This window comes from Rhamphochromis sp. 'chilingali' (assembly GCF_963969265.1).
Source record: "Rhamphochromis sp. 'chilingali' genome assembly, chromosome: 2".
Classification (NCBI taxonomy): domain Eukaryota; kingdom Metazoa; phylum Chordata; class Actinopteri; order Cichliformes; family Cichlidae; genus Rhamphochromis; species Rhamphochromis sp. 'chilingali'.
The window spans coordinates 22,607,681-22,634,881 of record NC_137930.1 but is presented as its reverse complement, the minus strand read 5'-3'; the positions used below and the strand labels follow the sequence as shown (position 1 = coordinate 22,634,881).

Genomic DNA, 27,201 nt, shown 5'->3' with positions numbered 1-27,201 from the left:
ATTGTATATACATTTGTTAAAGATGGATCTGGCTTCTGGGTTTGAAAAGCTAAGCCTTGCATTGAAGTCTTTGGCACCCTTACCCTACAACCTCACTCACTTGTTTCAAGTCTTGGTGGATTTCCAACACAAAGTTCATTTGGCTGTCCCCATCTTCACTCACTTCAGTGATGTTTGGGCCAGCTCGTGCAGTGCTCGGTCTTGGGTCACGGTTCCTCACTGCACTTAGAGCTCAATGTTTAGTAGTCTTTCAAAATCCCCGCCAGTCAATCACTAACCCTGGCATCCACCCTCATCACCTCCTGAAAGGCAATTTATTACACCTGTAGCCCTTTCAATCCCACTCCTTTCACATCTTAGTAACCTGATTATTGGGTGGGTGGTATCATGACAAACAGGTGTCAACAACAGCTTTAACCTCCTAAGACCCGAACTCTTCCACGGCATGCATTTTTAATTTCTCTTTGATATTTGGGCATATTGGAGCCCGATGAATGTAAAAACAAAGAATGACCAGATTTTATTTTATTTTTTTTTACCTTATTTTGTTTTTAAGAAAAATAAGAGCCACATATGAGGATATTGGTTTAAAATTTTGATAGAACAGTAGCAGTATAATGTCCTTGTAAGTGGATATCAAGCCCATGTAGAGCAAAATTGAGTATTTTAGTCTAAATAACCGAAAATGTGATGTCCACATATGTGGACGCCAGGTCCTAGGAGGTTAAAGCAACCAAATATAAACAGTGAAAATGCTCATAGGCTTTATAATGGGACCTTACCAACCAGATGGCTATTATATATATATATATTTATAACTTCTTATACTGTGTATATTCTATGTAATATATTATCTTTACTAAACTCATTTCATTCATTTGATCTGTGTCAAATAGGACAAATATATTGTTCAGGGACTTTAAAAAAGGAAAACACTTGCATCTGTGTTTTATTTATGAGCTATGTTTTTTTTTTTACTAGAAACAACAAAGTGACATTTACCAAATGTAAAACCAATGAAACCTCACTATTCCTTAGTTATTACACTGATTACATATAATTAGATCGTTCTTTACTGAAATGTTTTCTGGAAAATGACCCATACTTTATTACATAATTCTATGTTATTTTTCTATAACCTCTGACTCCCAGCTGTCAGTGTTCAGACTGTCTTTCTTTGGTCTTATTTTTTTTCTTGCTCATCTGGATTTTTTGCATATCTCTTTGGTTGAGCTTTTATCAACATTGCCAAATACAGCAGGCGAAGTTTGGTACTTTGGGGCTACTTCATGACCGATTTTATATGAGTCCTGTTCAGACCAGGAAGATATTTCTCACAGTGTTTTCACTTTGTTCTTCCACTGCGGCCACTAGCACGAAACCATGCCAAGTTTAGTGTGGGAACGACAAACATCTCTTGCACCCCAGCTACAGAAGTGCCAGTGGCGTTATCACACAATGAGGCACCCTCATTTTAGCTTCAGACTGTGCTTTTATGAGGAGGATTAATTAAAAATAGCACAAAGGAGATGTTAGCAGTGGCCATGTCAACATGGTTAGCAAACCTCCTAAAGTTGTGGAAACGTACAGGAAAGAAGAGAGAGAGAAAAACCTGTAGACAGAAAGTGTGAGCAAGAAGGAGAAAAAGTGACAGGTCATAGCGGACGATGACAGCCGTACACACAAAGTTTTGGCGACTTTGACTTGATGCTAAAAACTGAAGTGAGAAAAAGTCACAAGTTGCAGCCAGAAATTGCACAAACACACACTCACAAATGCTATCAGACCCTAGAGGCTGTTTAATCTTTACCAGGTATTATACTTGCAAAGTTTAACAAACAAACAAAAAAAGGTCAGTGTGGTATTTCATTATGACGATTTCAACAGACTGATGAGATCCTTAAAACAAACTTTAGATGTCTGTCAAAGTTATATATCAGATACAAAGCAGTTAAAAATATGAAAATATACTTATCAGTTTTTCTGAGCGCTAAATGAAAAAGCTGATACTGTTCTCACATCTGTGACACATCGATCCACACCCAGGAAATTCTTAACTTACTGCCTGACGTCTTATATTCAGTGGTAGACCATTTTTTTTGGCATAATAAGAGGTGTGAAGGTACAAGCATTTGCATATGCGCTGAGCATCCAATTCCTCGGATTAATATCTCATTATGGGAGCTACTGATAGACGGTGAGAACTACAGATTAAAACTAATAAAAATGAAAAATAGCTCAAAATGTTGAATAGTGAGTTTTGTAAGGCTGTATGGCAGTCAGCAGTTATGGTACAAGTCTGTTTAACAACTGCAGCAAGACTGCTGCCAAAAGTGGTCCATCATATAATGCTAAGCTATGCTTTAAAATATAGCAAGTTGCTGAACTGTTCCTTAATATAAAATATAATACCTGAGGGTGATCTGTCAGCTTTTTATAATATTCTTTCTCTTATTTTCCATAGGTCAGCTCAAGCTTTCAGTCATCCCACAGAATGAAGTGCTTGTTGTCAGTGGTGAGTCCTGTTATAGGTCGTTCATGTTCCCTTTGTTTATTTCTGTGAAAGCAGAACCTCAATGTGAAAATAAACAAATAAACTTTGTCAAGAAAACAGAATAGCAGAATGCTCAATCAGTGCCCTGGTTTCAACATTTCATTTTTATTGTTTTCATTTTGCTATAGAGCTGTAAAACAATGCATTCCTGCTTGGGAATGGTCAAATATTGATAAAATGATATTGAAAATATTGAAAGGCAACCTTAGTCTGATAGCAGAACAATCTATTTAAATTGTTTCTTAATATAAAACATAATTCAATTTTCAATTCAATTCAATTTTATTTATATATAGCGCCAAATCACAACAAAAGTCACCTCAATGCGCCTTATAGGTACAGAGAAAAACCCAACAATCATATGACCCCCTATGAGCGAGCACTTTGGCGACAGTGGGAAGGAAAAACTCCCTTTTAACAGGAAGAAACCTCCGGCAGAACCAGGCTCAGGGAGGGGCGGGGCCATCTGCTGCGACCGGATAATCATTATGCACGATCTGTCAACATGCACATGGACATGAATGGTCATGTTTTTTGTGACAGTCAACACGACTTTATAAATATTTCAACAGGAAATACCGCATAGCTTTTAATGTGTAAATTTATTAAACTTATTTTAAATTGCAAATGTTAATAATAATATAATTATAAAGTCTATGACATGCATGAGTTGAGCTTGGGTCTCTGATGTGAGTAGCTAAATGACTCTTTGTAGCTGTCCAAATGTGTATTTTTGCACCCTTTAAAAGTGGGAAGTGATAATGAGATGGACAAAAAATTGTGTTCAAGGACACCGAAATAGTATTTGTGTTAGTAGATCAGAGATAGTGGCTGTTTCAGGAACTGTGACACTGCCTTGAATTTGCATCACATAAATGTTAAATGGCACCGTGCACCACTCAAATTACGATGGGCGACAGTCTGTGCCTGGGTTGGTGGGTACATTAATCCACAGAAGGGAAGTTGTTTATTTTGGAGTCATACCAACCAAACCGCAAGCAGCCTTCCAGACATATTTTGCATCCCTGTTATGTCTCTATGTCATCTATATTTGGTCATGCAGTATAGGATTGAGACTTGATATGATCTTTTGGTTTTGCACTGCACGAATAAAGTGTTGCTTAAGAAGAGTTGAAGGTCACCAAAAAATGTTACTACATGCACCCAGATGCAGGCCACTTTAGATTTATTAGATTTATACTAAATATATTTAGTGTTTTATAGATTTGTCTTATTTTTATTATTATTATATTACTTAACCAGTTTTAGATCGGAGCACCAGGACCGCCAGCTCTGACTGGTACCTGATCCACAGACCACTGAACAATATAGACCCCATGGGTTAAGGTTCAGCCACCAACTGTACTACCCAGCCTGACTCCAGAGTCGGACCCAATTAACCATGCCCCAGGCGTGGTACGCTGGACCTGTGATTTATTATGTTGCATAGAGGTTGCCTGAATCACTTTTTGTCTGGCCCCTCACCCAGGATTTGCATGGGTGAGGCAGATTACTCCTGACAACTTAGTTCCCAGGATCACTGGAGCGCACAAACACCTCAACCTTGATAAGGTGGCGATTCGAGATCTGTTGTGATGAAGAGAGAGTTGAGCTGAATTTACCGTCAGTCTACATTCCTACCCTTACCCATGGTCACAAGCTGTGGGTAGTGACCGAAAGAACAAGGTTGTGGATACAAGCAGCAGAAATACGATTCCTTCGAAGGCTTGCTGGGCTCTCCCTTAGAGATAGGGTTCCTCACTCTATCTCTAAGGTGAGGAGCTTGGTCATTCGAGAGGGAGCTTTAATGTTGCTCCTCAACATTAAAAGGAGCTGGTTGGGGTGTTTCGGGCATCTGACTGTGCCCCTTGGACGGCTCCCAGGTAATATATTCTGGGCATGTCCTACCAGGAGAAAGCCCCAGGGCAGACCCAGGACCTTGATGAGCTGGAAGAGGTGACCAGGATGAGGGAAGTCTGGGCTTCTCTGCTCAAGCTGCTGCCTCTGCAACCTGAACCTGTGCAAGGTTTAGAAAATGGATGGAAAGATGTACTGTCTTAAATTTTTAAGTCATTGACTCATAATGTTTACTTTAGTACAAGTCATTGTTCTTATCAACAAAATACCCATTCATTTACAACACAATGGCTGCTCATTTAACATTTCTTTGTTGGAAGTTTTAACCTGTTCTTCACACGCCATGATATGATATTACTTGATATGACTAGTAATATAACTAGCAAAAAGTGTACACTTTTAGATTATATGATGACTGCAGGTAAATCCTGAGTTTGAGCCACAGAGAAGCTACTTTTTTTAGCCAGGCAAACACACAAGAATGAATTCTGATTTAGTGTTGTACCACGACAATAAAATGCCTTTACTGGAAATGGTAAGGTCTGAGAACAGTTCATTAAAGTCTGATTTACTCACAGGAATTGCAGCTGTTTCTAGAAAGCATGCTGATTTCCTTTTTCAGTTCTCAGCCACTGGAAATACTTTATGGTTTCCTGCAAATCATTTTCACAGCTTGTTATTTCACACGTCAGACAGCCTCTTATTCGTTTTTCACATGCTCCAATGAGAAGCAAAAACTCGGGGGTGAGTTAATAGGAATCCGACAAGCTAAACATGGCAGCCCTTTGTTATTTAGAAAGAAAAAAAGAGCTTGCCTGGTACATATGCTTTTATATTTTCTACCCTGTGGTGCAGAAGTACACGCACACACGTGCTAAATGTGAACAAACCTTTTTTTTGTACATTTTTGGAACATGAACAGAGCATTGATGTTCTTTATTAATGTGACCAGAAAGTCATTAAAATGTATTATGTGGTATTTGTACTTATTCACAGTTTTGGAGGCGAGAGACGTGCTGAATGAGAGCCAGGAGCCATGTGACTCTTATGTTAAGGTATGTGCTACAGAACAGAATGATGAAAAAAGCCATTGTGGAAACTCTAAGACAGTAGTTAGTACTGTTTTTTTCCTCTTCTCCTCAGGTTGGCTTGTTTCCAGATTCTGATCCCTTAGAAAGACAGAAGACTCAGATGGTCCCCCGCTGTAGGAACCCCATCTTCTTACGAACCTTTTACTTGTAAGACTTTATCCAGTTGCTCATCTTGCATCATTTGCATTAATGTGATAAGCTGCAGTCTCTGTTGATGTTGCCCTGACAGTGACTAGGGCTGTGCCATATCATACTGTTTGTATTAATACTGTTATAAACATTCATGCCGGTATTAAGTGTCATACTGTAATCGAAATATTTACAAAAAATGTAGCATATGTTATTGTTGTTTCATGTTATTGGTGTTTCATGTTATTGGTGTTTCATGTTATTGGTGTTTCATGTTATTGGTGTTTCATGTCATTGTGCGCAAATTTACAAGTAATGCATTTCACTGAGACATATACTATATGCAGTGTTGGGTAAGTTACTTTAAATTAGTAACTCAGTTACATTACTAGTTCTATCAAACGTAACTCAGTTACTTCAAGTTACTCGTTACTTTCAGAGTAACTAGTTACTAGGGAAAGTAACTTTGGTTTTACTCAGAATTCTCTTGTTAATGTGTTGCTTCCGTAACTGGATACCCAGCAAGATTGCCAGTATTCTAGCTTGCTTACTTGCCACAAGTGCACTGTGCCACCTACCAATAGAAAGGAAAAAATAATGTGCACATTTCCACGAGAGAAATCCCACGCCTGATTCTATCCTAGCCTGCTTTTTACATCCAACACAAAAACTGCTGTCGTGGTGCTTTCGATTGTACTCAGAACTCGGAAATTCGACCTTCTGAATGGGAAGATGTAGGTAACACCAGACTGCAGCTGAGCTGCATACAGAGCTGGACTGGGACAAAAAAATCGTCCCAGGCATTTTGACTAGAGACCGGCCCACCATTATAGGAAAAATCATAAAGCCTTTGAATGAAAATAAACGCTGTTGTGACAGTGATGTACACTGTTTTGATGGTATATATGCATCAATCTATCAATTGTTTGTTGTAAGACTCAGATAATTATTTTTTTAAAAGTGAGACATTTTAAATGAGAATAAGAAATTATTTCCTTGTGACCCCCCTTTCCCTTTTAATGCCCTACATGGACCCCAGGCAATACTTTGCTAGACCCGCCCCTGCACAGTTACCAGCTGTCAGGTACCTAAAAAAGGATCCTGGTGTTATTTGTCTCTCAGAAACAGTTCATAACTTCTCATTAACTCATTCATGTCACCTAAAAGGTAAACCTGTTTCTCCATCACAGGTCTGATGATCCAGTAAGGACATCTCCTGGTTTCATCTTCATGTTTCCCTCTCACCAGATAACCAAACCATATCATGACCAGCAGCTTTACAGCTGTGGCTCCAGCAAACATCAGCTGATACTAGAAATTAATATTAAATAAATTCTAACAACAGCTGATCAAGCTTAAAAGTGCTGCTGTTGTTTACCGCGACATCCGCTGGTTTCCTCTTTCTGGCGCAAAGTGGGCGATAAACAAACAAGAGAGAAAAGCCGATCAGCTGATCATTGATCAGTTTCATGATTGAAGTAGAATCAGGAGAGGGAGGGTGAGAGGATGAGAGAAGAAGAGGCTGCTATGCAGCGTAAACACAGAATAACTCCAGCTTTGTGTCTTTTTCATTGTAGCTGAAGTCCGGGACAAACTGTTCCTTTTCACCTCAATACGAAACGCGTAATATTTTCTCTGAATACGAGACGATTCCGTTTTTTACAGGACGGTTGGCAAATGGTAAATGGCCTGTATTTATATAGCGCTTTACTAGTCCCTAAGGACCCCAAAGCGCTTTACATATCCAGTCATCCACCCATTCACACACACATTCACACACTGGTGATGGCAAGCTACATTGTAGCCACAGCCACCCTGGGGCGCACTGACAGAGGCGAGGCTGCCGGACACTGGCGCCACCAGGCCCTCTGACCACCACCAGTAGGCAACGGGTGAAGTGTCTTGCCCAAGGACACAATGACCGAGACTGTCCAAGCCGGGGCTCGGACCGGCAACCTTCCGATTACAAGGCGAACCCCCAACTCTTGAGCCACGATCGCCCCCAACTCTAATAATTAACCTTATGAACAAAATAAAGTTCAACATCAGTAACATAGCACCCACCCAGCTGTATAGAAACTCCGTCATGCTAGCTAGCACGCAGTACGAAAAAGTCAGCATAACGAAAATAAACTCCACCTAAACTTGGTTCATATCTGACCCAGGTGGACTGCAGGTTATAACTTCTTACCTGAAGTTCAGTTCACCTGACACTCTCGGACCAGCGGCCGCTTCGGGTCTCTCCTCTTGCCTCCCTTTTCCTTCATCCACCTGCTGGCCTCCACCACTTGCTAATGTTATTGAATCTGTGGAAGCTCCGTGATAGCCACCACACGAAGTAACGAGTAACGAGCCTATCTAAATCCCAGTAACGAGTAACGCGTTCCTGGTTTTGGCATAATAACTAGTTACCGTGCTCGTTACCACAATAATAACGTAGTTACTGTAACGCGTTACTTAATAACGCGTTAGTCCCAACACTGACTATATGTCAGGAGCTGGTATTTTTTGCGGTGTCACCATGGCAACAAAGACAAAAATCATTTAAAATATGTGACAGACGTTATATTTTTTGTAAAAGTTATTCAAGTAGTTTCTTGATGACTGCTCAGTCATCCTGGTAAGGAAATCCCCAAAAGCTGATTCTCTTATTTCCAAACGTTTCTCCCACTGAAAACACTAAATCCAGATGAACAGAATCAACTTTTTGGGATTAATCAAGTAGTGTTTAATGGATAAACCTAATTGCCTAATGACAACCCATTACTTTTTAAATATATATTTTAATGCATAACCCTAAGTAAACAGCATTTGTAATTACCAATGTATTTAAAAATGTTGGGACTGTTGGGACTTATGTTGCTGGTTTGAAAAGTCTGCACCACCCAGTTTTCAGAGGTGGACTTTCTCTTGCTTTTTATTAAGAGCACATGAGAAAAAAGGGAAACAAAATACTGTTTTGAAACTTGTGTTGAGCAACACGTCGAGATACATATGAGATATAATAAACTGTTGTAAGGCTGGGCTGCTTTACATATAAAATAATCAGATAATATAATGAGATAAAAACATAGGACAAGATGACAGAATTTAAGAACATAAGAAAACCTGAGAAATAAAAGGAAGAAACTTAGTATTGTGGATGTAAAAATCATGGTGAATTGCTGGTCATTAAAAGGTGTTCCGAATGTATAGATCATGACAAACTGCTCGCCCCTACATGAACTTAAAGTCAAACTTGGCAGGCAGAAAAATTTGTTTTATTATATGAAAATATTGTGCAGCTCATAACGAGTTGCAACGTGAACCTAATTTTCAGTGTTTCTTAAACAGAGACTTAAGCAGGTATTTTATAATTTCACTTAAGATTTCCAGGGAAAATACAGCCTAGGCTACTTTTGTGCTTACATTTGACTTTGCTGTGTACCTACTTTTGCACTACAATGCTAAAGCTTCTGGCACCTTGTGGCAGTCGATTCACATTTTGAATTAGGCAGTCTATCATCAATGGCAGAACCTCATTGGGAAAGAAGAATGAAAAATGCCCTTTCATTTTTGTTGCACTAATAAATACTGCTGCCTGCCAGCTGCAATCGCTGGTAAAATGTACAGTTTTTTATCTTTATTGTCAGAAATATCACTAATGCGGAGTTTCTTGAAAAATTATTGTAATATAACGTCAAGGCTATATTGCCTAACAGCAACTGTATAGACATTTTCAGAATGCAGCTAGCAACACACACACTAATCAGGAGTGCATCTGAAGTCACAGTGGACCCCCCGATTTCTTTTTTTCAGTTCAATCCGCTCGCTCTCCTTTTCCCGTTTGTCTCTTTGCTGTGTTGAAGCAAGATCAGGCCCCAGGATAAGCGGCACATTTTTGGCTCAAGTTGAAATATTTAAAAGACTGATGTGTAAATTGTGTCTCAACATTACCTTTCCTACCATTTGTCTGCATAAACACACTGTCTCAATTTAGAAAGTACTTGACCTAGTTTCCTTTCTTTGTTTTCAGTGTTGTCAGTGAGAGGGGCCTTCATAAGAGACTTCTTTTTACAATGTGGAACTCCAACTCCAAAACAAGGTAACTGCTGGGAAAGTTAACGAAGGTGATGTTGTTGACGATAACGTGACAGTAAAAATTATATAATAATATAGTAATAATAATAATAATATAATAATGCCTTTTTATACTTGTGTTGAAATGTTGCACATTGGTGTTTCTACATCTTTGCAAAGGCACAACACTTCATGTATTATTTTATAATTAATGCTGCTGCCTGCAGTGTGTGTAGTGTTTTTCGTATCTGAGTCTGGCAGAGGGAATGTGTTACTCTCGCCTGCCTGCCTTAGCAGACTTAAGCTGAAACAGTGTCATTGCTGGGGATGGAGGACACATGGTTGAGTGAGTCACAAATTTCGTTGTGCAATGTTGTATTGAGAGGAAAGAAGAAAAGTGTTTCTGTTATTTTGGAAATGCTGAAGAAAACACTTCATGGCTCCTTCAAGCCTCTGCTGAAGAAAACAGTAAAAATCTTCACGCCAGTCTTCACAGCATTTTCCTTAAATGTCCTGTTTTCTGCATTAAAAACAAAACAAAAAACAGCCCAATATATATTTAGCAAGTATTCCAAAAGATGCAGTTGTTTTATATGCAAGGGGCAGACTTACATTAGTGGTCAAGTTCAGATCATGGAATGATTATAAAGATAAAGACCTTTTGGGAACAGTTTCTGGGACACAGATTAAGAGCGATTTTCGCATCTTTGGTAAGCAATTAAGCCTCATTCACACCAAATGTCTATATGGTATGAGGCCGGATAAAATCTCTGCCTGATTGCTTTGATATCTTTTTTATCTTTTAGTTATTTCTCAGATTCCAAGTGTAATTTTCCTCAACCGGTAGGCACTAAGCCCTCCTTCTGGCCAGGTATATCCATTAAGTTAAAGATTAGATGTTCTGATTTTCATTGTGCAGAACAGAGCCCGGGTTATTGAAGATTTACTTGCGTTTAGCAGGCTTTCTTAACACATGTAAACAGAAAGACATCTCATACAGAGCTGTGGATTCTTCAGATGCTCTGTAAAGCAAGGACAATGTTACAGTCCCCTGTAATAACCCAGGGCAGCATCTGTTCAGTGAATGCAGTCTGTCACTTCAGATGAACAACAATCATCTGACCGTTTTCTACAGTAGTTCAAGGATCTGTTGAGTCCAGTCTCATGCACTCAAGGGTATTTCATGTATTTATTTCATTCAAAGTAATATTCATATTTTTGCACATTAAAAAGATTGGTTTAGATCTTGTCAGTGCATCTGCAGACATGGTTCTGGTTGTTATTAGCAATCATATGTATGGCTTCCAGCTGCCTCTCATGTGTGATATAAACATACACAAAACGATACAAGGGACAGACAGAAATTCAGACAAGTGCTTGAATCACTCTTGGTTTGGACTGTTTGCGCATGTACATATTATAATCCTGCTTCTTTATTTTCTCTGTTCAAATTATTCTATTGTATCTAAAGAAAGTCTACATTGTACCAAATCTGCCTCGGGTGGCCTGCTGCCAGCACAGCAGAAATGTTTATTCGCAGCTGTGGCATGCTCTAAGCTTCACAGTGTTTCATCAGTGCTTGACTGTATAATTTTGAAAACAAAACAGAAGAAAAGAGATAAAAATACTGTAACAAAGACTCCTTTGGATGTGCTATAAGCATCTTTTATTTTCTTAAGTAATTTGTTTTGCAGAGTTAGTTGTGATGAATCTACAAAGTACCAATTTCTCATTATGACAGGTGGCTGGCAATACAATATTGTGTATATTAGGTGTTGATGTGAAAAGACCATCGCTCTCTCCTTTAGCACCAAGTCTTTAGCACTCATTTCAAAGGGATTTGTGACAACAATAAAAACCCACTTATATACCGTACATTTACATTATTAAATGTCCAACAAACAAAACAGCTTAGTACTCTTGTTTAACATCTATCACGAGATACAGATTGGAAAACAATTTCCAGTGATGCATTTGGTGCACTAATGAATATTTAAATATGTTTATCATAATAAAGGAAGGTGCCACAACTAGAGTGGTGAAGCAATTTGATCTGTTCTATACCATTTTGCACGCACCCTAATAGACTTTAGAGGAATATCTCTCATGTGCTTACACTGAGTCTCCATTCAGACACTTTTAGAAGCAATTGTCTCTTATCAAGGTGTCTCAAATCAAAGATCTTGATAAGTTTAAGCAATCACAATTACAACACTGAAACAACATTGGAACAATTACAACGTTTTCTGATGTCACAAACTACAAAATTCTTCTTTACCAAAGGCAACCGTTTAACATACATAAAGACCTCATCTCATTTATCTGTATTTGTTTTTCTATTGTTTTCTCTTGTTCTAAACTAGTTGTAAAGCACTTTGGTCAACTTTATTTCTTTTAAATAAATGTGCTATAGAGCTAAATTTGATGTTGATATTGATAAAGACCAAATAACGATACAGCTCATATAATGTGGTAAAAAATAATATGCCAGTGTTAGTTAAGTATCTTTCAGTGGCAGAAACCATGAAACCAACATCGCTCACCACGTGTCTTCCTCCAAATGGTTTAAAAGTGGTCAGTGTTTTTCTTTCTTTCTTTGTTAAATACTCACAATGGTAACCACTGAAGATCAGAGGTGTACGTCATGTCCTGTTTGTTTTTCGACAGTATTCAGTTATGCAATACTGTGCAAAAGTCTTGAGTCACCCTTCATTTCTTTGTAGTTTGCTAGGGATAAGGGAAATAGGAGCAGTGAGTTACTGACAGATATGCAAACATACATTAAGTACAGAGTTTTTACAATTCTAATGAGCCTGAAAGCCAATATTTAGTACGCCCACCTTTATTCTTCAACACAGCCTGATCTCTGCTAGGCAAGATGTCTTCTAATTTCTTTAAGTTGTCTTCTAGGATTGTTCTTTAGGCTTCTTGATATTCAGATATTCAGATATCTTCTTTGTTTTGTTATCTCTCAAGATGATCCCACACTGCTTCAATAATGTTGAGGTTAAGGTAGTGGGGAGGCCAATCCATGACTGATAGACTGTGAGTTTTTGTTCTGAGGCGGGATTTTTAAAGGTCCTTTCAGACCTTTAGCAAACCTCTACAATGTTCAGTGTTAAAGATTTACAACAAAGTCTGTCTCCTTGGAAGCAAAATACATTCTCACAGTACTGCCGCTATACTATCAAGGTGCTCCTGTCAGTGTAAATGAACGTATGCGCCCAAGTGTAAATACAGGATTTGAGACACAGAACAGCTCAAAGGTGTTTAGATAACAACGTATTTCCATAGCACGGACGATACAAGTTATTGCAAACTACTCGTTGGTTTTGGAGTTTTTGGTGGTTTTATGTTACATAACAAAAAATTGAATCTGTGGTTGAAGTGACAGATTTGTACCAGTGGGCGACTATACTGGTGAAAATGTCTCACAGAGCTGCCTCTGGATTCACTGGAAGTTGTGGTGGTTTTGGACACTAGCTTGTTTTACTGAGTGTAGCCAAGAATTGTTTCAGGTTTTCATTTGTGCTGACGAGCGGTTTGGCCATCCAAAATACGAGCAGCTGCATTACTGCTGTCCAGCTGTGAGGCTGTCAAGAGCTATTTTTCTGCTGTATGCATAATTAAACATCCATATTTCCTTCCACCACTACCATACACACACTGCTATAACTAAATTATATACATCAAATGTCAGTTATTGTTTCGTCTGCTTCCAACATCGCCGTTTCCTCTTTTGCTTCCTGTCTCATTATAAATGTGTGGATGTGGTACTGTGGACAGCGTTAGGCTCTACAAAATCTGATATCAAGATGAAGAAACAGTATAAACATTTAAAGACGCTCATTTCTTATGCCTCTATTATTTAATGGTTATGTCGAATAAAAAGCACATTTCAGGTGTCTGACCTGAGTTAGATGATACATGGGCTTCATTGGGGTGTAATAATAGATTTTTTTCTATTCAATCATTCTGTCTGTATCAGCAGGATAAGCACGCTGCTTGGCTGCATGAGCTTCGGTGTGCGCTCACTTATGGATCCAGACAAGGTAGGCTTAAACACTAAAGTAACAGATATACAGACATTCTGTAAATGGTTTCCTGTTCAACTTTCACTCTGCATCTCTGTGTGTCTGTCTATTAGACCATGAATTTAAGAGTTTAATTCAGTGTGAACGAATTCCAGTGACCTCAATAATTTATGAGGAAACACTTTAGGGTTACCAGTGTTAAAGCACAGCAGACTAGCCTGCAGATACTCGAGTGAAACACAGTTTGAGTCCTTCTCTCTTCTGAATTTTATGGGTCATACTCAAACAAGCACACATGCACTGCTTATTTAAGTCTCATGAAAATTAATGTCTGTCATTCAGTGAATCAGAGTTTTAAACCCCCTCCCCAAACAAACCCACATCCACCTGCAAATTCCAAGAGGACATAGTAGAGTATGGCCAAACAAAATATGATGTTGCATGTTGAGATTTCTGTAATGGAACTTCTTCTTTTTTTAAAGACAGCGACCCATACGGGCAAATATAAACAAGCAGTGTGTCTTAGGTGACCTTTAGACTCACTGGCTTTGATGACAAGAAGTCTGTGACTTTTCAGCCACAAGATAAAAAGGGACAAAGTTGGATTCTCTCATTGGTTTGTGTCTGAGCTGTCAAAAATGGCACAGCCTGTTCTCATCGCACATACGCTGCTCAGCTGCTGCTGCTCTTCCCTGTGTGCTGAGCTTTGCTGGTGTGAGGACTGCGCAGTCTCACAGATACTAAAACATGATTAAGCGTATATTCCGGTGGTGCAGTTGGGCTGTGCTAGCACGCTCAGAATGGCAAAGCTAAATTGCTGAAGCTGTGCTTTGATAATGGATTAAGTATAATAATTCTAAGGCTGCTGTGACGCCATTAGTTCGGCAAGCATTTAATCATAAGCCCAAAAATAACAGGCCTCCTAGCCCTTGAGGCAAAGTCGGGGAATCACCAACCTCAGTGCGATCTGTTCTGCTGACGTACTGTTAATATCTGTACCACCGTTATTCTTGGTGGGATTAAGTGTTTCAGATTTCAGATGCTAACTAACTACTACTTGCCAGGCGAAAGGGAGAAAACAAATGGTCACAAATGCACAGCAAATACATTTTATTTAAATAGCGCCTTTCAAAGCACCCAAGGACACTGTACTGTACAGACAAAGTATGACACTTCATCCACACACCTACATGCTAACAGAGAAAAGCACTGGGCCTCAGTCTTTCTCCCAGAGCTGTCCCAAGTGTTAGCAGATAAATGTGAGGTCCAAAAGTTCAGTGGTGTTCTTTGGCTAAGTTGGTTTTCCTCCACCGAGCAGCATATCCCTATAACTGCTTTTCTTAGCTCTTTGCTTCACTGTTCAATTATTCAGCCCCAATTTATCCTTCTGTTTCTCCTCTGCCTTTGTAGATGTGCCTTTTTTTTCTTGAAGCAAACCACATATTTACATAAAAAGCCATGCTTTAGCGGGTAGTACAGTAACAAACAGTTGTTATGTAATACTTCTTTACTTGTATGTTATTACACAATTAAGCCTCCTTAATTAAGCCTCCTTAATTGTTTAAGGCAGATGTGTATTTATTATAGCTTTGCTTAAAGGTACATATGCATAAGGTGCATAAGGTGACAATGAGGAAGCAGTTCAGCACCAACTTGAGGCTAAAAACCATCTTGCGTCTTTACTTCAGACTGTTAAATTCAAACTTTTAAAAGAAGCTATCTGAGAAATAAGATTAGGAGAACAAGCATTAGAACCCCAGCAAGTCTTTTTTTGTAGTTTGACGAATGAAACAACAGAAAGAAATTGTGCTTTAGTCAAGCGAACATCTTCCTTCCTCTAACATTTATCCCAATGAATATTTAATTGGCTTAATATGCTAATGAGGGAGATTTAGCTTTGAATCATAGGGAGTTATGTCTCTTCATCCTCCCTGACACATCCGTTATTCTCATCAGTTGTTTTTCATTCATCCTCTCCTACAAGCCTTTCCGTTTCTCTCCTCTTGGTTTATTTCAGAAGTGTTTGGGGCCTTACGAGCGTTGGCTGCTTAACTTGCCTGTCACATCTTGTCATTTGTTTGCACCCTTTTGCCACATCGTGCTTTTTTTACATCTCTTACGTTTCCTACCTTCTCTTTTCATCTCCCTCTTGACTAACAGCTCTGTTGCTCCCACTCTTTCACCTTTCTCACATGTACAGGGGAATATTGAGCGACGGCACAAATCCCTCTCTGACTTTGAGGACATATGCCCTCCCCCTTCTTTCATACGAGTCCCTGCCCGTCCTCCCCCTCGTCCCGCAGCCTGCAGAAATCTGTCCACTCAGATAAGATGCTTTCAAAATGGAGATTATTGTCACTGTTCATTGCGTCACATTATTTTGTACAAAAAGAGAAGGCTGGCAGTGTATGTGAGTGTGTGTGTGTTGTAATATATGTGCGACACAGTAAAATGATTATAGACTACAGTAGTGTTGCTTTGTTTGTAAGACAGCGCCCACATCATCGGGATTACAAAACAGGTTTTATTTAACGTGCATGCAGCAGTAGAAAATATGTAACACATATGAGCACACACACACATGCGTACACTCCCATGCCATCTGGTTCACAGGGCACTAGTGAAGACGTAGGGGCATCAGCTGTTAGTGTAAACATTACAAGCGGTGAGTTTATGCACATTTAGCCCTGGAGGAACAACCAAACTGGTTTGCACTCGTTTTGGTTTTTGTCTGTTTTTGATTTTATGTACAACATTTTGATGTTGTCACATTGATGATGAGACATGCACTCACAAACATGTATACACACAGTCAATCATTGCGTGTGTGTGCTCTAGGAAGTTCAAGGTTGGTACTACCTACTCGGAGAGGAGCAGGGGAGGAAGCAGCATCTTAAAGTACCCACACAACGCAACACTGGTAAGTTGTCATTTATGAGGTCAGGACACTGATGAGTACAGTGATTACTTATATGTGGGCAGTCAGCAAACCTATGTTTGTTTTATGTTTACTTTAGTTCTTTACTTGATTATCCAGCAAACAGGCCCTGTGTGCATGAAATCAAATGTTGACCTCAGTAATTTAGGCCATGCTGTCAGATATAAATATAGAGAAGAAGATTAATTAAGGCCACTTAAAATGATTTTTTTCCCCCAAATTCTGAGATTAAAATCCAAATTACGACTTTAATAAAAATGATTTTTTTTTTGAGAACAACAAACAAATCAAACATCTGAGATTAATGTCATCCTGACTGATTGCTGGAATTCTGAACTCAGAATTTGGTTAGACTTTTAAGAAGCATTATTATTATTATATTAGAATTAAAACTAGTTTTTTCACTCCAAAATCAGAATTTTAAACCAACAGAAAAACAAAAATATGTTTGAAATCCTCTCACATATAAGTACATATTGTTTCAGTTTCTCTAAGTAACACGTTTTTTGTTAAAATTAAACCCTGACTTATTAAATCTCAACCAGTGAAAACACCATTAAAGTTGGTAAAAGTATAGAAAATAAATGTGACATAAGAATAAAATTATTCTCATGGCCAGTGTGCGAAGGTTAAACAGGGCCACTTATTCTTATACGTACGTGTGTGCTAGTCTCACAGCTCGGGGTCTTTATCTGTCTTCAGATTGGGAGGCTGGGGATGCGAGGGATTAAGAGAGTCAAAGAGAGGGATTGGAAGAGCGAACGAGGGAAAGACAGGGAGAGAGTGGGAAGGAGGGAGGGGTCTGGATGAAACCCTGACGTGTCACAGTTGCCAGAGTGAGAGAGAGAGAGAGAGGGGGAGAGAGACAGGGCGCTCCGATACCATTCGCTGCTGGAGTGGATCCCCCCCTTACACATCCAACACACACACACATACACACAGACACTCGCACACCCCGCTCACAGACACATTTGTTTGGAAATCTATTTTTTCTCTTCTCACCACCTTTGAGTGCTCCTTCTCTTCCTACTTATGTTTGCACTCACTCGTAGTTGGTGCTGCTGGTGGTGTGTGCATGTTGGAGTGATGCTTCTCTGTGCCAGCCATGAGAGCAGCCTAGAATAGGTGAGTAGTCCGTGTTGTCATACTTGACTGTACTCACTTTACATGTATTCTGAAGTTGCACGTTATGTTGGAAACAGCACTGCATTTGCTGCGTGGACCAGCGTGGCTTGTTTTGAGGATGCTGCAGAGATGTGTGCGATCTCCCCTAACTTCTTTCTCCTTCTTAAATATACTTCCCACATTTTTAGACATTTTTTTCTTTTATACCTTCTTTTGTGCCCTTGTTCCTCTTCTGTGTGCTTCTTTGGTTGCTCATATTACTTTTAATCTCTCTTTGTTACTGTGCGTGTGATCATAATCTGTCAATTCTCATCTAATTTTCTCGTGCTGGGCTAAAGTGGTCGCTCCACTGGGGAACCTTTAAGGAGCTTAGTTTTCCCTTTCAGTGGATTAGTAATACTGGGATGGAGTCCCCAGTATCATTGTGACCCCATCTCTTTTGTACACACTTGCACAAACCTTTCACATCAGCACACAGAGCTACACATACTCTTGTTCAACCCCAACAACACTCGCCTTCTCCTCTCTCAGTGATGCTGCCAACTTTCCTTTTTCATATTCACGTTCTGGGTTATGAGAATGACGGTGATATCGTGAGACGTTAGCTAACCTATCGCAATTTATACCACTTGGCTGAACTAGGCTAATCTGCCTCATGCAACTTTAAAATTAGTTTTATGCTGCTGTAGATGGAACTGGGGCATCAGATTGGGTAATACTCAGGCATCAGGAAACCATTACCAACCTTGCATGAGGGAATCCTGACTTGTGCTCATAGGCAAATTGTTCTTTTTGGGGTTTGCAAACTGGGAGGTTTTTTTTTTAAATTTAGCCAAACCAGAAATAGATGTTGAGAAAGAGCTATTTAGGAAGTTTCAACATCTTTATTTCACAGCACATTACTTCAAAAACGAGAAAGGAAAAAAGAAAGAAAGAGAGAACGAAGTAAAAACCGCATGTTTGCATGAGTGAGTGTAGACCATTTTCGTCTTTTCCACTGGCAATATTGCCCCGCTCCTGTCTCAACTGATCTGTGTTTGTGTGTTTGTGTGAGTGGAAGTGCACACTCATGAATGCACTCGTGCATTGCCAGCTGGCAGAATGTAGGCCATGGAGGCACTGCTGCAGCGTGACATACACTAACATGGGAATGACCCGAGCCTCATTCATTACAATATCACTCAGCGTGCTTCCATCTTCTCCCTATTTCTCTCCCCCCTCTGTTCTCGGCCATTTTTATTTTGTGCCTTTCACACTGATTATTCATGTGTTTTTTGAATATCCTTTCGCCTCATTTTCTCTGTCAGTTTCATTTCACACATCTCTGTCACACTTGTATTTTTGTACACTTGTCCCCGTGTTTTCTCTGATTTCCCTGTTTGTTATTCACTATGATGTCTCTGCCATTTGTCTTCTGTTTTGTCTTTTACCTCATTCGGAGGCAAATCATTATAAGGCTTTTACTAAATAACTTGTTTGTATCACTGCTTTGAATTTTATACAGTACAGCGTATCCTTAATGAAGACCCTGAAATAATAGGATTGGGGTGGGGCATACAGAGAGTTTTGGCAGGCTCACCCTATTCTTGTAAAGCTTTGGACTCAAGGCCAATTTGTCATTTTACTGCATGTCATCATGTTTCTTTTCTTACTCTCTAAGTCTCTCTGTCTGCTGGTGTCTTAGAAGCCTAACAATGTAGAAACAACATCCTTCACTGTATTTGATTATTTTCCGGGAGCAGATTGTTACTGTCTGTTCGTGTTGAAAAGTTTCTGTTGTTCTCAAAGTGAAAGCTGAGTTAAAAGACAACCTTGAGGTTGACGATTGTTTTTGCATATTTATTTCAAAGTCAGAGTAATGTTTTTGTTGTAACTGGGTGCCAGCTGTAGTTGTTTGTGAGTTGTCGTTGGTTGATGAAATCGGTCATCATGTTATGGCCGCCTGCGTGCACTCTTTCAACAGGCAGGGCAGTGGGCGTTATACAAGGGTGAGTCAAACCGTGCAGTGTAAATATTTTATTCCTACTGATACAGTATAAAAGGTAAACAAAATAGAGAGAAAATAGGAAAGATCAAATGTTTTAACTGAGAAATTGCACGACTTTTTGAAAAATATGAACTCATTTTGATTTCGATGCAGCAAAGTTTGAGATGGGGGGCAACAAAAGGCTGGAAATGTAAGTGGTACAAAAAGTGTAATGTTGTTCAATGTAAAATTATGAAGACCGTGAAAATTTCATTATGTACAGTGGATAATGTCATCAACAGATTCAGAGAATCTGGAGAGAGTGAAAGTTACAAGGCCAAAGATTAGTGTTGGATGCATGTGATCTTTGGGCCCTCAGCTAGCACTTCATCAAAAACAGGCATGATGCTGTTATGGAAATCACTGCATGGGATCAGGAACACTTCCAGAAATAATCTTCTGTGAACACAGTTTACCGTGCCATCCACAAATCCAGGTTAAAGCTCCATCATGCAAAGAAGAAGCCTTATGTGAACGTGATCCAGAAACACAGCGCCTTCTGTTGATAGCTCATTTAATATGGACTGAGGCAAAGTGGAAAACCGTTCTGTGAACGCTGTGTCCTCTAGAATAAAAGTGAGAGGGCACACCCGACTTGTTTTGAGTGCTGAATTCAAAGGCTGCACCTCTGATGGTATGAGGGTGAATTAGAGCCTATGAAATTGGCAGCTTACACATCTGGAAACCCACCAGCAATGCTGAAAAGTATATAAATGCTGTAGAGCAATGTATGCTCGCATCCAGATGTTGGTTTTTTCAGGGTTTATGACGTTATTCATTGTTGTATGTAAAAAAGAACAACAACCCAAAAACCAAGCAAATATTTTGGTTAAACTTAAGAATTCAACTTTAGCTACAAAAGAAAAGTTAATAGCACCCAAACTCTATGCTTACTTGCTTTGCTGTTTAACTCCACTTAAGAAAAAGTCTCTTATCTGACTTTTGTGTTGTGGAAAATGTGCTTAGTCTGACAAACTTGTTGTATATTTGCATAGTAATGCAAAATTTCCTTTTTAGGTAATTTTGTCAAACCAGTCTAAACAGTTTGAAGACTGAGCTGATCAGAAGCTGAGATCAGAAGCTGCTCTTGACTTCAAAGGCAGTGCATGTTAACAGCTACGCTCCAATAATGCCACAATACCAAATTCACTTTGAAAGAATGTCGCAGTTTATTAACAAACCTCTTCTGTTGAAACAAGCATTTTACTGGTCAGCAAGTTAATCCATGTTAATGTCCACAGACTCTCACCAGAGGTACACAGTTTGGATCAGTGTGTCTGACTAATCCCTCGCTCAGAGACCTGTGCCATCGCAGAGCCTTGGCTGTGCCAGGCCAAATCCGTGGATGCAGAAATATGCTAAACTGCATTTATGAGACTGGCAGCCATGTGCGCATGAAGCACCATCAAACTGACCTGATGAGGAAGAAAACTTTATGTGCTTCTTCAGATAAATTATTGACCAGAAGACCAAAAAATAAAAACCAACAATGAATAAATACTTTTAATGGACATTTTCAAAATCTGATATGTGGTCAAAACATGATAACGGTGCTTTTAAAAACATCCATCCGTCCGTCCGTCCATCCATCCATTCACTTTTTTTAAAAACATATTTACACGAATCAAAAAGGTATTAAAAAACGGCCACAGTAGAGAGACTATTTGGAATCATAGTTTGACAATCTAAGTATCAGATTGTCCGAATTTTTGCTTCCTTTACTTTGTTGGCAGGGACAGAATTTTCTCATGAATGCTTCCACAACAAAATCTATCCATCGCTTTGCGTTGACAGCTAATTACACTGTAGGGCTTCAACAAAAAGGCTGCCATCTTAACTTCGGTTAAGATGAGTTGAGAAGCTGTGCATGAATGGCAGCTAAACAACTTTTTGTGAGATGAGGCGTGATACCTGATGTATCCAGAGCTTATCCTCTAAATACGTGGTTGATACATTTATGTGAGATGAAACACAAAAACACAAAATAAGGAATGTGTTACTTTGGTGCTTTAAACCATACCTCTGCATTTATTGATTAATATTAAGAAAGAAGCAAAAAAATCTCATACTTCTGCTTTTTTTTTTTTTTTAGCTTGAGCGCAGTGTGTCAATAGAGACAGCTGACCCAGAGTGACATGTATGTGTGTGTGCTTTTGACCATGGGTAATGCACTTGCCTCCAACAAGCTTACGATGTGGGTCAGGTGGTCTGTATGTCCGTGAAAGCAAAAAATAGCGGAGCACCCTCTGGGTTTGTGCTTAATAAGTGTGTCATCTGCATCATACTCACATTTGTTTCACTGTTTTAGGATAGACGAACGGGGACCCAGACAAAGTGCACAAGCGTACATAAACACTGCCAAGCTTTCCCAGATGGCACGCCGCGCCTTTAGATCAGCAGATTAAAACGGACACTGTGTGATTATAAACGTATATTGGAGGGGGGTGGGCATGAGTGTGGGGGAGGGGGAAGTGTGTTTGCTGTATATTTGTTCTGGTCAACACTGGCGAGGAGTTTGCGTGTGTGCACGATCTTTGCAAGGTTGTGTACTGAATGTTTGACGGGCCATACATCTGCCGCGCGCTTTGAAGGGTGAACCTGACCCTAGGCTTACAGCTGCTTGAGCTTGAATGAAGCACTTGACCCCAAAGGCTCCAATCGGCGCTACACATTGTGCTGTGTTGACACTGTTGGCTGTTATTTAACCCACACAATAAGACAAAGGTGAAATGAAAGTCACATTTGATGGATGAAAGCTGCCATCATAAAATCACTGCTTATTTAAATCCCTGCTCAGGTTTGAATTGGATGAAGTGAGGTTACCAAACTTTTTGACCTGACTGCAAGAATGTTTCTCAGAAAACTGACTGACCTGACGTGAAAGAGCAAAGCTATCGTGAATAAAATTAATTCCACTGAGCTAATTTAGTTTTGCGGTCCTGGTATTGAGAGCTTTGAGCACAACAGAGGTATCACTAACAGTATGTCACACAAGTCAATATATCCACTGAGGGAAAAGGCCTGTAATAAAAGTGTAGTCTCTCCCACCTAACTTGTCACATAATGACACTAATAAGAGGTGCAGACAGATGCATGCACAGTCTGACCGTGGGTGTGTTTGGCATTTAGTTGCATCCCAACCATGAATCTCTGCAGCCTACTAATAGCATGGAGTTCAATCTAAAGTGGGCGGACACTGCTGGGGTCAGAGGCAAGAAACTGAGATGGCACATGTACATGAAGTAAATCTGAATTAATTTGATAGGCAGGCATGTCGGGTCTGCAGAAAGTAGGCAGAAGTAAGTGAACGAGATGGGAGGAAGCCGACAAGCTCTGTGGATTGTCTCATATCAGCATACTGACAGGTCTGACAGTGCTCAAAAAAAGGAAAGCAACACTTTTTAAAGTAAAGCATCAAGTTCAATTCAATTCAATTCAATTTTATTTATATAGCACCAAATCACAACATAAGTCGCCTCAAGGTGCTTCATAGATACAGAGAAAAACCCAACAATCATATGACCCCCTATGAGCAAGCACTTTGGCAACAGTGGGAAGGAAAAACTCCCTTTTAACAGGAAGAAACCTCCGGCAGAACCAGGCTCAGGGAGGGGCGGCCATCTGCTGCGACCGGTTGGGGTGAGAGAAGGAAGACAGGATAAAAGACATGCTGTGGAAGAGAGACAGAGATTAATAACAGATATGATTCAATGCAGAGAGGTCTATTAATACATAGTGAGTGAGAAAGGTGACTGGAAAGGAAAAACTCAATGCATCATGGGAATCCCCCGGCAGCCTACGTCTATTGCAGCATAACTAAGGGAGGATTCAGGGTCACCTGGTCCAGCCCTAACTATATGCTTTAGCAAAAAGGAAAGTTTTAAGCCTAATCTTGAAAGTAGAGATAGTGTCTGTCTCCCGAATCCAAACTGGAAGCTGGTTCCACAGAAGAGAGGCCTGAAAACTGAAGGCTCTCCCTCCCATTCTACTTTTAAATACTCTAGGAACAACAAGTAGGCCTGCAGTGTGAGAGCGAAGTGCTCTAATAGGGTGATATGGTACTGTAGCCGCTAAGACTGGTGGACCTAAATCTTCACCACCACCACGTCTGGTATACATACAAGCGAAAAAGGGGAGTGGGTGGGTCAGCGCACAGGGCACAGAAACTAAGCTGGCTTCAAACACCATTTATTTCCATAAAACAAACACAGCCAGAGTCACAAATACAAGATAAAATTCCCCGTATACAATAAAAATAGTGTTGCAACCCGCTAAAAACCCTGCCGGCAGAAATAACTATACAATATTAAAACAAGGCTAAAACATGTTTTCCATATACTAAAATTACTCTCCCATAGTCCCATAATCCCACAGTCCAGCCACACACGGGCGAATGGTCCTTATATGAAAGAGACAGGAGAGGAACTTCTCTTCCAGTATGGTAAAACTCGTCAGCAACAGACCAGGGAGGGGGCTCCTATCGCAGACCTGTCTCCTTCTGACAGCGCGTCGCCGCACAGTCCTGCCCCACTCCACACCTGAACACGGCCTCCCTCGTCTCACCGTCAGATGCAGGCAGAGGGGCATCCCTGCCCTGTCGTGCATTGCAGCCATCGCCACCCACTGTTGCCGTTCCTGCCGTTAGGACTGGATCGCCGAACAACTCGCGGCGCCCCACAGTCAGGCAGCAGTTCGTTCCACACACGTGCGGGGTTGCACGCGTTCCTTTTTCGCCTCCTCACCCTTCGTGCGTCACTCCTCTCTCCTTTTGTCTCTGCACTCACCATCCCCTTTAACAGGTCAACCTGGCGGCTGATAGGCCACCTTGGGGAACGCCCCCACCTCACAGGTGCCTACAATTATCTGTTTAGTCCACAGTGGGTTAAAGGAACATGGTACAACATTAACACAAATATAAATATGAGGATAAAACCATGCAGTATAAATATCAATAAACAAACATGCAATATAAATATCACTATAAAATCATGCAAATAAAATCAACACTATGTACCAATACACAGATTGATAAAACATAAAAACACAAATTTCCGCTGTGTGACAGTACTACAAGGTCATTAAGATAAGATGGGGCCTGATTATTTAAGACCTTGTATGTGAGTAGCAGGATTTTGAATTCAATTCTGGATTTAACAGGAAGCCAATGAAGGGAAGCCAAAACAGGAGAAATATGCTCTCTCTTTCTAGTCCCTGTCAGCACTCTTGCTGCAGCATTTTGGATTAGTTGAAGGCTTTTCAGTGAGTTTTTTGGACATCCTGATAATAATGAATTACAGTAGTCCAGCCTGGAAGTAATAAATGCATGAACTAGTTTTTCAGCGTCACTCTGAGACAGGATATTTCTAATTTTAGAGATGTTGCGCAAATGGAAGAACGCAGTCTTACATATTTGTTTAATATGTGCATTGAAGGACATGTCCTGGTCAAAAGTCAGTTAAACGTCTGGGATATTGATCCAGCCAGTTAAGTAGCAGAGGGGGTTGTTGATCAGTATCAGCTGTGTTGGTGGTAATAAAATTAACAACATGTGCACTAGAGGGGAGACAATGAGACAATGGGTTTAGAGTTGGAAGACATTTTTGACACTTTCTCCCTCCTCATTTTCACCAGTTTTGCATTAGACTCAGGTCAGTGTCACTATTGGTGGCATGAGGCGATATGCGGAACTCCTCCGGGATGGCACATCAACACATGCCATCGCCAGAAGGTTTGCTGTGTCTCCCTGCACAGTCTCAAGAGCATGGGGGAGATTCCAGGAGACAGGCGGTTACTCTAGGAGAGCTGATGGGTACACACATTCTGGAATCAAATAAAGAAAAAACAAAATAAGAAAGGAAACCTTTTCAAACTTGTACTAAGACAAGCACATCCCAAAAAAAGGAAAAGGGAGTAGTAGTGTTTTGGGGGCACAGTGTTAAAACACAGTAGTGCTAAGAGGTAGCCAATTTTCCAGCTCTCTCACCAACTAAGTATAACAGGCGTAAAAGGAAGCTTAAGCTGGTTCTAAGCAATACTGTAATTGTCTTGTAATTGTCTTTGGGGTTCAGTAGGACTGCAGCTACATATCTGTACGTCTCTTATGGGCACACCTGACTTCTTTAAAAGATTCTGAGCCATTTATGACTCACACCTTCCATGTCACTTTATACCATGTTTCCCCTCACACAAAATTGAAAAATAACCCTGGCAAAAAAGCAAAGGAAGTGCCTTCCAACAGCTTCACCCAATTATATGTAGTTTTCAGGGATTTTTTGTTCTTTTATTTTCATTCTGTTTCCATCATGTTCGGCCAAAATGCACATCACTTGTGACTTTGTTAAGTTTTCCCTACTGGCAGCAAAACACAGGATAACCTGCTCTTGACTATGATGAAAGCTTTCCCTGCTTTCTTTACGTACATTGGCTAAAAGCCTGACTTTGGAAAAGTGTATTGCAGGCTACAGCCAATCAGAATGTGGGCCACTGTCTCAATATGTGGAACGGGGGGACAAGGAATAAAAATGATGTGCACTCCCTCTATAAAGTGGGACACCTGGTCACCCTAGTGTACACAGACGCTGTAGTTGGGTCAGAGTTGTGAATTTGAACTTTTTGTTTCATCTTAACAATAAAACTACTTTAAACACATATTAACTAAATTCCTCTCCACCAATTCCCATTTTAGTTTATATGGAGGAAGCAGCTTGTGCACAGGAGGTGACAGGAGAAGTAGATCTGTCACAGAAAGACTTTTCTGATTCACGTGTTCATTAGTACTGTTGATGATCTTTTTGGTTTAACTATTTTACTTTATAATAACATTATTGCTCATTTATAGCAGTCGTTTTTAAAAGTCACATTATAGTGCTTGTCAAGTTAAACAAATGTAGACAGATTATAAAATCGATGTAGACGATTGCAAGGAAACCTTTAAAAAAAATGCAATAATGTATTATGCCAGCAATGTGCATTAAACCAAAAAGCCAATAACAGGAATTAATACACCAAATGCAGTATAGAATAAACATAAAATAACTCCAAATATCATCAAAGTATCCAGTGCTGTAAAAAAGTGTAACACTATTACTGCTGAAGATGATGAAGATGCTGTTGAATTTCTTGAATTTGTAGGCACTATTCAAACTGGAGATTTCTAGGGACTTTTTAAAAATCCCAAGCTCTAAACATTTCTATGTTTTTTCTCCTTAAATCCTTTCTCCCCCCAATCTGAATCAGGGACAATCAGGCAACACTGAATCAACAGCCATCTGACATAATCCTTTCTGGCTTTCTTCCCTTGCTCAGGACAGAAACAGGAAATGAAATGTGTCTGTCATTACTGTCCGGCTGACCAGAGGGCCCAGAAGTAATCATATTGTCTTATTCAA

At 39.9% G+C, this 27,201-nt stretch overlaps 1 protein-coding gene across 3 annotated transcripts in view; it reads left to right on the top strand.

The window, feature by feature from the left end:
- rgs3a (regulator of G protein signaling 3a) overlaps positions 1-27,201 on the top strand; it is a gene marked incomplete at its 5' end in the record, with an annotated part of 156,352 nt that overhangs the window by 14,889 nt on the left and 114,262 nt on the right. The window contains 6 exons of one of the 3 annotated variants that reach the window (XM_080875367.1): positions 2,465-2,515; positions 5,408-5,466; positions 5,555-5,649; positions 9,647-9,715; positions 13,679-13,742; positions 16,563-16,644. In XM_080875367.1, the coding sequence (XP_080731493.1) occupies positions 2,465-2,515; positions 5,408-5,466; positions 5,555-5,649; positions 9,647-9,715; positions 13,679-13,742; positions 16,563-16,644 (420 nt within the window). Of the gene's footprint in view, positions 1-2,464; positions 2,516-5,407; positions 5,467-5,554; positions 5,650-9,646; positions 9,716-13,678; positions 13,743-16,562; positions 16,645-17,668; positions 17,788-27,201 lie in introns of those variants that run through there. The other 2 variants (XM_080875371.1, XM_080875374.1) reach the window with 2 other exon arrangements.